At 37.3% G+C, this 14,432-nt stretch overlaps 2 protein-coding genes across 2 annotated transcripts; both read left to right on the top strand.

Moving 5' to 3' along the window:
- Positions 1-1,156: 1,156 nt before the first annotated feature.
- On the top strand, positions 1,157-7,294 carry LOC141913147 (uncharacterized). The gene is made up of 11 exons (XM_074804606.1): positions 1,157-1,232; positions 2,041-2,268; positions 2,372-2,640; positions 2,949-3,146; positions 3,229-3,474; positions 3,625-3,765; positions 3,932-4,090; positions 4,402-4,524; positions 4,818-5,049; positions 5,142-5,230; positions 5,484-7,294. The coding sequence occupies exons 2-11, from the start codon at positions 2,052-2,054 to the stop codon at positions 5,511-5,513; spliced, it is 1,704 nt and encodes a 567-aa protein (XP_074660707.1). The 5' UTR covers positions 1,157-1,232; positions 2,041-2,051; the 3' UTR covers positions 5,514-7,294.
- A 2,664-nt stretch (positions 7,295-9,958) lies between these two features.
- LOC141913148 (uncharacterized) lies at positions 9,959-14,141 on the top strand. Its single transcript, XM_074804607.1, has 11 exons — positions 9,959-9,970; positions 10,304-10,531; positions 10,635-10,903; positions 11,426-11,623; positions 11,707-11,952; positions 12,104-12,244; positions 12,409-12,567; positions 12,875-12,997; positions 13,295-13,526; positions 13,667-13,755; positions 14,007-14,141. Exons 2-11 carry the CDS (start codon positions 10,315-10,317, stop codon positions 14,034-14,036), a joined length of 1,704 nt encoding a protein of 567 aa, XP_074660708.1. The 5' UTR covers positions 9,959-9,970; positions 10,304-10,314; the 3' UTR covers positions 14,037-14,141.
- The last annotated feature ends 291 nt before the right edge of the window (positions 14,142-14,432 follow it).

Raw genomic sequence — 14,432 nt, 5'->3', positions numbered from 1 at the left:
CTCGCTTCATAATCATTGTTTTATAGTAACTTAAGATTAACTCTATCTATGGTTAGCAATTGATATTATACTCATATTATACTCATTACTATATATAGGTTTTAAAAAGTAAAGTTTTTTCCATTTCATCAGTTTTAATGCAGACCTGTCACCTCAGGTCCCGGGAAGCTCTGCAAAATGGCGCGAGCTGCCGTGTGAGGTCTCGCTTCATAATTATTGTTTTATAGTAACTTAAGATTAACTAGACCAAAAAAATTAAACTTTTCCTTCATTTCATCAGTTTTCAAGCAGACCTGACACCACAGGTCCCGAAGCTCTTCAAAATGGCGCGAGCTGCCGTGTGAGGTCTCGCTTCAAAATTATTGTTTTATATTAACTTAAGATTAACTATATCCATCGGTTAGCAATTTATGTTATACTCATTACTATGAATAGACCAAAGAATTTAAAGTTTTCCTTTATTTCATCAGTTTTCAAGCAGACCTGTCACCACAGGTCCCGAAGCTCTTCAAAATGGCGCGAGCTGCCGTGTGAGGTCTCACTAATTAATCAGTGTTATCGCAACTACGATGTGTCTAATTCAACTTATAAGTTTAGAACAAAAATGTTTTTAAATTGTATGTGCTCTTGGTGAATTAATTATATTGCGAGTAATCAATAATAATAATATGTAATAATAGAGGGTCTAATTATAATGAGTATAATGATTATCATTAATGCTGATTATGATTACAAAAGGCACTACTGGTATCATTGCCTGATCTTGATATGTTTATGTTTCATGTTACAAGAAAAAAATAAATTAATTGTAAACAATTCTTTCAATGTTCTCAAATAAGTCACAATCATTGCACCTTTATTGTTATATATACAAGGCGATATAGTTCAACAACTTTTTATAAACGGACAAACATAAATTCTTAAATGAATTCATAACATAATCCTAGTTTGTTTTTTGTTTTTGAATAATATATTCAGAAAGCACTACGATATGTTCTTTGTATTCTCATCGGCTATCATGTGTTCTAAATCCGCGCCTATCATGTCTTCTAATCGCCTATCTTCGGTTCAGTCATAACGATTTTCATTTTAGCGAATCAACCTGTCACCTGAGGTCCCATCATGTCAGGTCTTGGGCCCTGACATGACAGGTTCTGGAAACTCTACAGACGGACCTAAATCGATTGGAGCAATATTGAGTCAAAATTTGTCATTTTTTCGAAATAAATAAGGTAAAATCATGAATACAGATCAGGTTTTATAATAAATCTTTGCTTATGATGAGTTTGGAGACGATGATTTAGAGCTAATAGACAGTGAATCCAGTGACTTGATAAAAAAGTTCAGATGATATTTATGATATAGACGACGAAAATCAAACCCTTCTCAAGGCCAAGTCCTGGTCCCGAATCTGATGAATCTAACAAATACTGACCAATGCTTTGTCACTTAAATATTCAAACCTGGTATCATATGAAAGGTCATAATATTGTCTACAAACTTTTTTTTTCGCTGCTAAGCTATGACTGATTTTTATAACTAGTTTTTGAACTTAATGCTCGCATAATTTAAGGCTTTTCATGCACATGTTTTCAAGCAAAATCGATACCACGCCCATATATGATTCCGGTAAAATAATCAAATCTAACATATCGTGAAATTCGCTGCCAGGAACGGTGAGTAAAATAAGACCGGGAAGATACACGATTTTTAAACAAAATGTTTTGAAAAGTTAATATATTTTACTCACAGTTTTCCATCGATGTTATCTTGCTATTCTTACAAATGAAAAGTAAATCTATCATCTCCGAATCCTTACTCAATTTTCAATCGACTTTAAAACAACGTGGTCTTTTGATTATTCAAAGAATTCACCAATTGCGAAAGTGTATTTTACAAATAAAATCTACCCGAGTTCCCGGGTACATAAGAATGAGGTATATTTTTTACATTTCATGAACGTTACACCCCGTAACGGTTCTTACATATCGAGAATTAAATTTTCTCTCTAAAATCATCATTTCACTTTATTTCACTTAGATTTAGCAATAATGATTTCCACTTGGTTGTCCTGCGCGGTTGTTATGGTCATGATGACCGCAGCCGTACACTCAACTGTCAGTGAATCTCTGGACGCCCGACTGAAACACGTCGAACAGTCGATGAGCCACATTTGGCGACAGTTGATGTTACAACAAATGTTTGTAGAAGAACGTATCAGATCCGATGGTAAATCTGGTATCAAACAACTACGACTCACTCGCCAGGGTAAGTTTCAAAGTAATCATTTACAAATTGCAACAACCACAAAGGAATTCGTCATAGATAAAGACAGCGTCACTAAACCAAACCCTTTTGATTTATTCCTCAGGAACCAAGACCTACTTTTCGACGACGTACAGCGGCGGGCGAGCTGCTGCCATTCACGATCACTCAAACCACATTCGTACAGTCGGCATGGGCGAATTCGTCGCCGTGTTGAACGGAGTCGAATTCAGAACCAGACACAACGATTATAAACTCGTGAAGCCTGCCTCCGTCGCTCCCGGAATGAACAGAACCGCTTACAATCAGGTTGAGGAAATCCCGTTCCCAGACGTCCCGAAATCAGTTACAGAAAAGGACACGGTTGAAGAACAGGTTAGTAATGGTTTACTACTTAACTAATTTCTTTGGATACAAATTTTTACTACAAATGCTTTGAGTGTCTTGCGTCATAAAAAGCAAGTCATGTTTAAAGGGTAATCATTTTTCATGAGATACGTAATGACTGAAGTAAGATTTATCTAGAAAAAAGCGATCATAGATATCAGGTATTTCGTTTGAAAGAACGGGAACAAAGCGGTTTTCCAACTCTTTCGGGCGCTTAGCCTTTACGCAAATTGCTTTAAAAATCTAATCATCGAAAAACCCCGACCAACTCACATTGATCATTACAAATATTACAGATTCAAGAGATGAGGGAATATTTCAAGGCGTTCGATCAACAAGACGAAACTCACAGAAACTACAAGGAATATTTCAAGCCGTTGTTGTGTTTTCTGGAAGGAGGATGGACTGTATCTGATGAAGGCACCATCGACGAATCGTTCGATAGCGACCGACACCATCTGGACGCCTCGTCGTGGCTTGATCTTCAGGAAAAAGTACGAGCTGTATGAAAACCTTTTTTCTGTTCTCGTTTATAGAACAACTTAACAAATAGATATTTTCCGATTCCTTGTTTAGGTAAGATATTCATCGTACACTGGACGAAAAGATCAATTTGAGAAATTCGCCTACCTGCCGATTACGATTACTAAAGTAGTGAACGGCGTCCCGATTCTGGCGCAATGGAACTATCGAATTTTATGTCACCCGCTGAAGAACTATTTATCGACAAAACGATTTGCACTCGTCGATGATTTAGACGTCAGAATGGCAAATAAACATGATATCAAACAACACGAGATGTCTAGAGCTGCCCGATATAAGGTAATACTCCTGACAACTCCTGGTAATCTTTAATGTTCACGATTTGTCTTGATCAAAAACTCATTGACTTTTGTTTTAGAAAAATATTTTACATGAATAACGTATAAACAACACTGTCATTGATACTGATGATACTTTCTTTTTTCTAAGCTCGCACCTGAAGACGAAGCCTCATGGGAAGAGGGCAGTAATCGAACTGATTTTCTCGATAAATTGATGTCTGAAATCCCGGGTAAAGACGGTTACGGCGCCTTCATGGTCGATGACGAAATCAGTGGAAGTCGCGCCAAAGTCAGTTTTAAAGAAGCTCTCGATGGATTAGACCATCGGTTTTTCACGTTCCACGATTCATTTTCTTCAAATGCCCCTTCCCACCTTTAAGAAATATTTGCAGAAAATCGTTTTGAAAAAAAAAATGTTTCCACTAATTCATGAAAAGATCTCCTTGTTTTTACAGTCATTCGTTGAACCAGAAAAAGATTTGAATGCGGCGTATTATCACAGATGGTTCACCGGTGACCGGGACGCTATGGGATCTAGATTCCAACACCGCGGTTTCGACGACGACAGTTTGTTCGCGGCTTCGACCACGCAGGAAAAAATAGCACCAGCTGAGGTTAGAAAAAACTCGTACGGAGCAGTACGACATGGTGAAAGATTCATCGAAAACTAATGACCTAATCTATGTATTCAAAACGTCGATCGTTGAGGAGTGTGACGATTATCACTTTTATTTTATCGATACATTTTTGGGGTTATTCTTAACGAACGGCTTTTGTATCATTTTTCCATCACGTATAAGTAATTTAAAAACCCAAATCACGCAGTACTTTAACCGCATATACTTAATCTCAATTTGGGTGTACATAATGCTTGGGCGACTCTTTATTTTGCTTCGTTACAATCTTGTTCGATGTTTTTCCCCAGGCCGAATACTGCCAGAAAAAGAAATGCGTGCAAGTCAAACAGAGGTTCACGTACGCGATACCGTTGGAAATTGTCTATCTGACTCCGCTTAACAGCTGGAATCCCCACAATATTGCTTACAAGGTAATAATGCTAATGAAATGAGTTCTTCGTTTATGGTTCTCATCTTATTTATTTCAGAAATAGATTGCAACACTGTACAATGTGAAATCGATGAATAATGTTATGATATAAAACAAAGTTACAACTAATGAATTAATTTCATTCATTCAGAAAAATGATTTTTCGTCCAATTCCGTTTTATTCCATCGTCATTCACCTATATATGTGCCATTTCGTGGTAGTTCATATGAATAAAGTTTATATCATAGCGATACTATATCTCAACATATATATAACTTCATTTAAATAAAAAGCATGACGAGGACCCAAAAACCTCACCGGGTATTGGAAAGAAACCGGGTAATGCTTTGGCGCACGCTTCGAGGGAGACATACAACCTAACTCCTTTAGAATTCTACGCATCTAACGGATACAGCGGGGACCCGGCCGACACTTCAAACGGCTTCATGTACATCAAAGACAATAAGGGTGTGCCTCAAAAGGTTGTCGCATCTGGAGCGAAGCTTTTATTGCCGCCTATTCCAGGTAATTTAGATATTCAACAACTGTCCTTGCGATAAATGCAATGTTCAAAAATGCTTCAAATGATGTGATATTTCTTATAAATATAAATGCAGGTATCGACCGTAGAGTTCGGTTACGATTCCCGATCATGCCCATTCACCAGGAAGGTAGCGTTTGCTGGAAGAAAATCGAAGCACTTCAGGTAAGCGATTCATAAAATATAATTTTCAACATTTCCACCATCTATAACTAGAAAATACTTGAATTCGAATATCTTTGCGCAGTTTTTTTGATTTATATGTTACGTAATTTGACTCGGAAGTATAAGTTCAGTTCCTTCTCGGTTAGACAATTTCATGATAAGAATTCTAATTCACATCTTTTGGACCAGGAAGTTAATCTCTAGAAATGTTGCAAGTTTAAAAATGATGTAACGAAAATTCAAACCATTTCAGGATTCGTTACGAGCGAAAGAAGAATTGTAGATGATTATTTGGAGGTGCTGTGCACGGAAGAAAGAAGATCGACAATAGATACGTTAAAAATTCATATCTAAATGTAGTCGGTAACCTGACTGGTTTAGTTTCACAAACCACATATAAGTTCGTATGAGCCCATCCGATTATAAAAATCTTACCACCAACGATTAGGTAACTAACTAATCTAAATGTAGCTGAATTGATAATCGTATAAGCTTAGTAGAGTATAGTAGTATTTATTTATCATTTGGTTGTTACATTATTACATGATTGATATTGTATAATATACAGTGAAAAAATGTAACAAGAAAATGCGGGCTACACAGAGAGATCACAAAGATCTATCGGAGCCGTGCCACCCCAAAAGAAAAAAATTAACATACATACAAATTCACTCTTACACATGCACACTACAAGCACCACACGTATACACACACGCACGCTGCATCAGTGAATGCATTCAAACATAAAAAAAATACAACATGGAAGTTCAAAATACATAATCACGATAATTTAAGGAATTTTAGATATTTACGTTGAAATACTCGAGACTCGGTCAATATCCTGGCCATCAATAGAGATTTGTGTATTACCAATATACGACTTACTGAATATAATGTAAGATGTCTTTTTTATATTAATAGATAGCTTATTGGCACGAAACCAGATTACAAGATTTGATAACTCACAGTTGACAGTATTAACAAGACGATTAATATTTTTACGGAATAGAAACAATTCGTGTCATCAAGGAACAAAATGAAATTTGAAATATCAGATGAATTTGTACAGTCATTCATATAGATTAGAAACAACAAAGGACCTACGATAGAACCTTGGGGCACTCCAATACCAATACTAAGCGAAGTTCATTTAAATGCTTAAATGCTTCAATTTGAACAATATGTCACTCAAGTAGTTTTTGAACCACATCAGTGCGTTACCTTTTATACCATAATGGTTTAATTTATGTAGTACAATGCTATGATTGACAGAATCAAAAGCTTTGGAGAGATCTAAAGATATCCCAATCGATGGTGTTTTAGATTCAATATTAGCTGAAATTTTATCTATAATCTGAGTCAAAGCCATTGTTGTTGAGTGGTTTTTTTCTGAATCCAAACTGGTTGCTATCTAAGATTGAGATTTTATCACAAAATGAGGTTATATACATTTTTTTCCAAAATCTTGGAGAAACAGGGTAGGATTGATATTAGGTCGATAATTATCACAACAATGTGCGTCACCTTTCTTATAAAGTGGACAAATTCTGGCGATTTTTAGTTCAAACGGAACAAAAATTAAATATATGGGAAATTGGGTCTTTGATTGTGTCAATAACTTTCTTAATAATTTTCATTGAGATTTCATTGATACCGATCCCCTAGTTTGCTGAAAAACTATTCATAATGTCAGCGATCTCATAAGCGTTAGTTGGGAAGAAGAAAAAATTTTCCGCTATTGGACGGCTTAAATAATTTTCAAAACTAACTCCGGAATCTGGAATAGAATTCGCCATATTTTGGCCAACATTAGCAAATAAAGAGTTAAATTCATTGGCAATATCATAAGAACCACTAACGGCAGAACCATTCAAATAAAAAACATCTGGTAACTTTGAGTTCCTAGACGATTTTCCAATAAACGAGTTGATGACATTCCAAGTACCTTTCATGTTACCTTTGAAAAAATGCAATTTACGTTCATAATAATTTTTTTTCTGCCAACCGTAGTAATTTACATAAGATGCGCTTATAGTCTTTATAACGTAATAAATGAGTACACAATGGAAATACTAACGCGTTCACGTCATTCAATATAGATCTAATCTAGTAGATTTGAGGAAGTTTTACCCTTACATCTGTTACAGAGCTCTTGGACGATGACAACCTGTTTTGTTAGGATTCGAAGTTTTGTAATTTTTCGACGAGGATAACCTTTTTTGAACATTCGTTTCGATGATGGCGTCATCCTCCCTCGGCAGGGATACGAACCCGTTCGGTACGAAACCTAGCTGCCTTCTTTGTAAGAGGATTACTTCTTAATACTCGAATCCTTTCAGTTCTTGGCGAGGATATAACCTTTTTAAAGATTCGCATCGATGGCGCTATATTTAATCGGCAGGGATTTCGAACCTATTTTCTACTAAATTGTTTATTCATAAATCGATGTATTCTTTATCGAAGAAATGGAATGAATTTTAAACATGGAAACTGTGAATAATTCCCTCAGTACAAAGAGATTAGCGCGTTACTCGCTCTCTCCCAGATCCGGCAGCAACATCTTCTCTGACCGCAACTTCCGCTCACACCGTCCATGAGATTAACTGATGTAGGAGTTCTTAGTAGGAATAAAGACGTTATAGTGAATAGTCGATCGAGTGCACATCCCAAGCTTCATTCCTGGGTCGTAAATTCATAACCCACAGTAGCATTATTTTTAGGCATTAATCTAGAGACTGTTTAACTGAACAATGCTTGACCAGTACTGGCCAGTGACTACAAAGTAATCTATGTGTTTAGTAAGCAATTGAATCGTGTTTTGGTGTCGAGCAACTAGATTATTTAGCTTCACGTGTTCTACCCGAGACATTCTTAACTGAAAATGAGCGTACACAAACATCGGATAATATCACTGATCAGCATCGTCGTTATAGTCTACATTTTATGTAATAATATTTCAAACGGTAGATTATTGAAGAATATCATATGATTGTCTGGTATCGATTATGCGCGAAAACACGTGTCCTGAGTGCAAACATGGATGATGCTTTGTAAGGTACTTAGTTGCAAAGCAAAAATGGTGCAGCCGTTGTCTCAAGTTCTAATCAATAGATATAGCTGAAAAATAATGTTTGTTCGGAACTAATGATATGCTTTGTTGTCGATGCTTTGCAGCTAAATTCATAAAATTCCTCATGGTATTTGCTCGAAACAAGTACCTTACCTTACAAAGCTTCACCCATGTTTGCACCCACGACACGTGTTTTCACGCATAATCGATACCAGACTAGCATATGCTATTTTTCAGTAATATATCGTTTGAGATATAATCATATAAAATGCAGACTATAGCCACCAACTGTAACCGAGTGTAACCTAACAATCCGTAGACTCTCAAACTTCCGTTATGAATTTTGTAGACGATTAATCTCTAAAAAAAAGCTGATCAATGATATTTTCTGGTGTTTGTGTACGCTAATTTTCAGTTCAGAATGTCTCGGGTGAAACATGTGAAGTCTGATGTTATTCCTATGATTTTTTAAAACAGAAAAAATCTGTGAGGAATAGAAACTAACATAAGATCAATTCACAAGGCCACGGATATGGGAGCCGGGAAGGGTAACGATACAACTCCATACATGGATATGCGAGCCGGGAAGGGCAAAGATACAACTCCATACATTGATAAGGGAGCTGGGAAGGGCAATGATGCAACTCCATACATGGATATGGGAGCCGGTAAGGGCAATGATGCAACTCCATACATTGATAAGGGAGCCGGGAAGGGCAATGATACGTCAACTCCTTACATAGATATCAGGGCCGTATTAAACAAGGGGCAATGTTGTCCCCTAGAAATTTTGTTAAGTCCCCTTTTTGCAAGTTATATCCTATATAACTGTCCTTTTCCGGGTTTCTCTGCCCCAATAGAGTACATAGTGTCTAAAGGTATAGTCCCATTCACACGCAACCTCGCTTGCCAGGGTTTGATTGCCGCCCGCTGGAGCTCACGACAATACAAACCCTGGCCGCAAACCCTTCACTGGACTATCGCCCAAGATTTCTTGCTCGGACGGGCTCCCACTCAGCGCCACCAGTCTATATATCTAGCCAATCAGATGCGTGATACTTATAGAGCAAACTTCGTGCCGGTAAAAACGCCTTTGATTGGCTAGATTCGACGGTGGCGCTGAGTGGGAACCTGTCCGCCCAAGAAATCTTGGGCGATGTAATAGACCAACGAAGTGTTTGCGGCCAGGGTTTGTATTGGCGTTAGCTCCACCGAGCGGCAATCGGACCCTGGAAAGCGAGGATGGAACACACGTGAAGTATATGGAGTATCGAGGTTGGAAGAATGGGAAGAATGGAACGTCTCGCCCCAGACAGCAGATTGACACGTTCAATAATTGAATAATCCCCCAAATAAAACTAGTCTTTGAAACCTCTGTTATTTCTTTATCAACAATCAAATTATAAAAGATCGCACATAAACATACAAAAATGATATGCATTTAAATAGATTATATAATAATATCAATTGAGCCCAATGAAGTAAATCGCTTAATGTTTTGGTCACCCACAGCCACTCTTAGGGATATTTTTCAAAATTAAGCGACAGAAAAACATTTTTCGTGTTTGCTTTTCATGCACATGTTTTCGAGCAAAATCGATACGACGCCTATATATGATTCCGGTAAAATAATCAAATTTAACATATCGTGAAAATCGCAGCCAGGAACGGTGAGTAAAATAAGACCGGGAAGATACACGATTTTTAAACAAAATGTTTTGAAAAGTTAATATATTTTACTCACAGTTTTCCATCGATGTTATCTTATTATTCTTTACTATTTCATGAACGTTACACCACGTAACGGTTCTTATATATCGAAGATACAATTTTTGATTTATCACTAAATGTCGTCTGTATGAGGATGAAGAAGAATGGAGGCTACACCTTATATATGAATAACCCCCGATCTGAGCACTCATGGGATATATTGGAATTGCGTTTAAAATCATCTATTGCATTTTTCTCTCTCTGAAATCATCATTTCTCTTTATTTCAATTAGATTTAGCAATAATGATTTCTACTTGGTTGTCCTGCGCGGTTGTTATGGTCATGATGACCGCTACCGCACACTCAACTGTCAGTGAATCTCTGGACGCCCGACTGAAACACGTCGAACAGTCGATGAGCCACATTTCGCGACAGTTGATGTTACAACAAATGTTCGTAGAAGAACGTATCAGATCCGATGGTAAATCTGGTATCAAACAACTACGACTCGTTCGCCAGGGTAAGTTTCAAAGTAATCATTTACAAATTGCAACAACCACAAAGGAATTCGTCATAGATAAAGACAGCGTCACTAAACCAAACCCTTTTGATTTATTCCTCAGGAACCAAGACCTACTTTTCGACGACGTACAGCGGCAGGCGAGCTGCTGCCATTCACGATCACTCAAACCACATTCGTACAGTCGGCATGGGCGAATTCGTAGCCGTGTTGAACGGAGTCGAATTCAGAACCAGACACAACGATTATAAACTCGTGAAGCCTGCCTCCGTCGCTCCCGGAATGAACAGAACCGCTTACAATCAGGTTGAGGAAATCCCGTTCCCAGACGTCCCGAAAACAGTTACAGAAAAGGACACGATTGAAGAACAGGTTAGTAATGGTTTACTACTTAACTAATTTCTTTGGATACAAATTTTTACTACAAATGCCCAGAGTGTCTTACGTAGTAAAACAAGTCATGTTTAAAGGGTAATCATTTTTCATGAGATACGTAATGACTGAAGTAAGATTTATTTATTTAAAAAAAAAAAAACTGGCGATATAATAATATCTAGCAATATCTATTCTTCACTTGCTATACGTAGACAAAAGAACTGTTCATAAGACTGTTCAAAATTGATAAAGTAATATTCAATTTATACTATTCGTTTCCCAAATTGAACCAGAATGAACTTGTACGAATAGAGAAAATTGAGGAATATACATTTAACGAAGTGAAAATATGAACAGCAGAATATCTTCCCCGATCATAAATATTTCGTTTGAAAAAAAACGGGAACAAAGCGGTTTTTCCGACTCTTTCGGACGTTTAGCCTTTACACAAATTGCTTTAAAAATCTAATCATCGAATAAACCCCGACCAGCTCACGTTGATCATTACAAATATTGCAGATTCAAGAGATGAGGGAATATTTCAAGGCGTTCGATCAACAAGACGAAACTCACAGAAACTACACGGATTATTTCAAGCCGTTGTTGTGTTTTCTGGAAGGAGGATGGACTGTATCTGATGAAGGTACCATCGAAGAATCGTTCGATAGCGACCGACACCACCTGGATGCCTCGTCGTGGCTTGATCTTCAGGAAAAAGTACGAGCTGTATGAAAACCTTTTTTCTGTTCTCGTTTATAGAATAACTTAACAAATAGATATTTTTCGAATCCTTGTTTTAGGTAAGATACTCATCGTACACTGGACGAAAAGATCGATTTGAGAATTTCGCCTACCTGCCGACTACGATTACTAAAGTAGTGAACGGCGTCCCGATTCTGGCGCAATGGAACTATCGAATTGTATGTCACCCGCTGAAGAACTATTTATCGACTAAACGACTCGTACTCGTCGATGATTTAGACGTCAGAATGGCAAATAAACACGATATCAAACAATACGAGATGTCTAGAGCTGCCCGATATAAGGTAATACTCCTGAAAACTCCTGATAATCTTTTAAAATGTTCACGATTTGTCTTGATCAAAAACTCATTGACTTTTTGAAAAAATATTTTACACGAATAACGTATAAACAACACTGTCATTGATACTGATGATACTTTCTTTGTTCTCTAAGCTGGCACCTAAAGACGAAGACTCCTGGAAAGAGGGCAGTTATCAATATGATTTGCTGGATGAATTGATGTCTGAAATCCCGGGTAAAGACGGTTACGGCGCCTTCATGGTCGATGACGGAATCAGTGGAAGTCGCGCCAAGGTCAGTTTTAAAGAAGCTCTCTGTGGATTAGACCATCGGTTTTTCACGTTCCACGATTCATTTTCTTCAAATGCCCCTTCCCACCTTAAAGAAAAAGTCGCCGAAAAGGCGTTTTGAAAAAAATGTTTCCACTAATTCATGAAATAATCGCCTTGTTTTTACAGTCGTTCGTTGAGCCAGAAAAAGATTTGAACGCGGCGTATTATCACAGATGGTTCACCGGTGACCGGGACGCTATGGGATCTAGATTCCAACACCGCGGTTTCGACGACGAAAGTTTGTTCGCGGCTTCGACCACGCAGGAAAAAATAGCACCAGCTGAGGTTAGAAAAAACTGGCTCAGAGCAGTACGACATGGTGAAAGATTCATCGAAAACGAAAGGCTTATAAAATCAATGTGTTCAAAAAGTCGATCTTTGTGCAGTGTGACGATTATCATTTTTATTTTATCGATACATTTTTGGGGTTATTCTTAACGGCTTTTGTATCATTTTTCCATCACGTATATAAGTTAAAAACCCGAATCACGCAGTACTTTAACCACATATACTTAAACTCAATTTTGGTGTACATAATTCTTGGACGACTCTATTTTGCTTCGTTATAATCTTGTTCGATGTTTTTCCCCAGGCCGACTACTGCAAGAGAAAGAAATGCGTTCAGACCAAACAAAGGTTCACGTACGCGATACCGCTGGAAATTGTCTATCTGACTCCGCTTAACAGCTGGAATCCCCACAATATTGCTTACAAGGTAATAATGCTAATGAAATGAGTTCTTCGTTTATGGTTCTCATCTTATTTATTTCAGAAATAGATTGCAATAATCTGTACAATGTGACAATCAATGAATAATGTTATGATATAAAACAAGGTTACAATATTAATGAATTAATTTATCTCATTCAGAAAAAATCATTTTTCGTCCAAATCCGTTTTATTCCATCGTCATTCACCTATATATGTGCCATTTCGTAGTAGATCATATGAATAAAGTTTATATCATAGCGATACTATATCTTAACATATATATAACTTCATTTAAAAAAAGCATGACGAGGACCGAAAAACCTCACCGGGTAGTGGAAAGAAACCGGATAATGCTTTCACGCACGCTTGGAGGGAGACATACAAGCTTACTCCTCATGAATTCTACGCGTCTAACGAATACAGCGGGGACCCGGCCGACACTTCAAACGGATTCATGTACATCAAAGACAATAAGGGTGTGCCTCAAAAGGTTGTCGCATCTGGAGCGAAGCTTTTACTGCCACCTATTCCAGGTAAATTCAATATTCCTCAAACTGTCCTTGCTATAAATACATTTTTTTACATATGATTGACCCCTCAATGACTACCTCCATAACGGTTGGTTCAGAAATGCTATACATGATGTGACATTTCTTGTATAATATAAATGCAGGTATCGACCATAGAGTTCGGTTACGATTCCCGATCATGCCCATTCACCAGGAGGGTAGCGTTTACTGGAAGAAAATCGACGCACTACAGGTAAGCTATTCATAAAATACAATTTTCAACCTTTTAACCATCTATTACTAGAAATTACATGAATTCAATCTTTGCGCTGTATTTCTAATAATGAGTTACGTAATTTGACGTGGAAATAAAAAGTTCAGTTCCTACTCGATTACACAATTTCATGTTAAGAATTCTAATTCACACCTTTTGGACCAGGAGCTCAATCCCTAGAAATGTTGCAAGGTTTGAAAATGATGTGATGAAAATTAAAACCATTTCAGGACTCGTTACGAGCGAAAGAAGAATTGTAGATGATTTCGAGGTGCGATGCACGAAGATGAAACACTTTAAAGTCATATCTAAATCATATCTAAATCATATCTCAGTCATATCTTATAGCTGGATTAATAATAAATGAGTGTACAATGAAAATACTAATGCGTGCAGGTCATTTAAATATATCTGATTTAGTGGATTTGAGGAGGTTTAGCGCTTACAGGTTATATACAGCTTACAGATCTTGGACGAGGACTACCTTTTTTAAAAATTCGTATCGATGGCGTCACCATCCCTCGGCTGAGATTCCAAACCGATGGCATCGCGAGACTCTGCCAGGGTAAGAAACCCTTCTTGAACGAGGATTACTTCTCTTTACGGCACCAAAAAAATGATAATATCTTTGCGAGCCAATACTTTCTGGATCTATT

This window comes from Tubulanus polymorphus, chromosome 11 (assembly GCF_964204645.1).
Source record: "Tubulanus polymorphus chromosome 11, tnTubPoly1.2, whole genome shotgun sequence".
Classification (NCBI taxonomy): domain Eukaryota; kingdom Metazoa; phylum Nemertea; class Palaeonemertea; order Tubulaniformes; family Tubulanidae; genus Tubulanus; species Tubulanus polymorphus.
This window is presented reverse-complemented; position numbering and strand designations above follow the sequence as displayed.

Coding starts and splice junctions, on each gene's coding strand:
- LOC141913147 (XM_074804606.1), top strand. CDS start 2,052: ATGATTTCCACTTGGTTGTCCTGCGCGGTTGTTATGGTCATGATGACC. Junction 5,050..5,141: donor TTTATTGCCGCCTATTCCAG/GTAATTTAGATA, acceptor ATATAAATGCAG/GTATCGACCGTAGAGTTCGG. Junction 5,231..5,483: donor AGAAAATCGAAGCACTTCAG/GTAAGCGATTCA, acceptor AAACCATTTCAG/GATTCGTTACGAGCGAAAGA.
- LOC141913148 (XM_074804607.1), top strand. CDS start 10,315: ATGATTTCTACTTGGTTGTCCTGCGCGGTTGTTATGGTCATGATGACC. Junction 12,568..12,874: donor AAAAAATAGCACCAGCTGAG/GTTAGAAAAAAC, acceptor GTTTTTCCCCAG/GCCGACTACTGCAAGAGAAA. Junction 13,756..14,006: donor AGAAAATCGACGCACTACAG/GTAAGCTATTCA, acceptor AAACCATTTCAG/GACTCGTTACGAGCGAAAGA.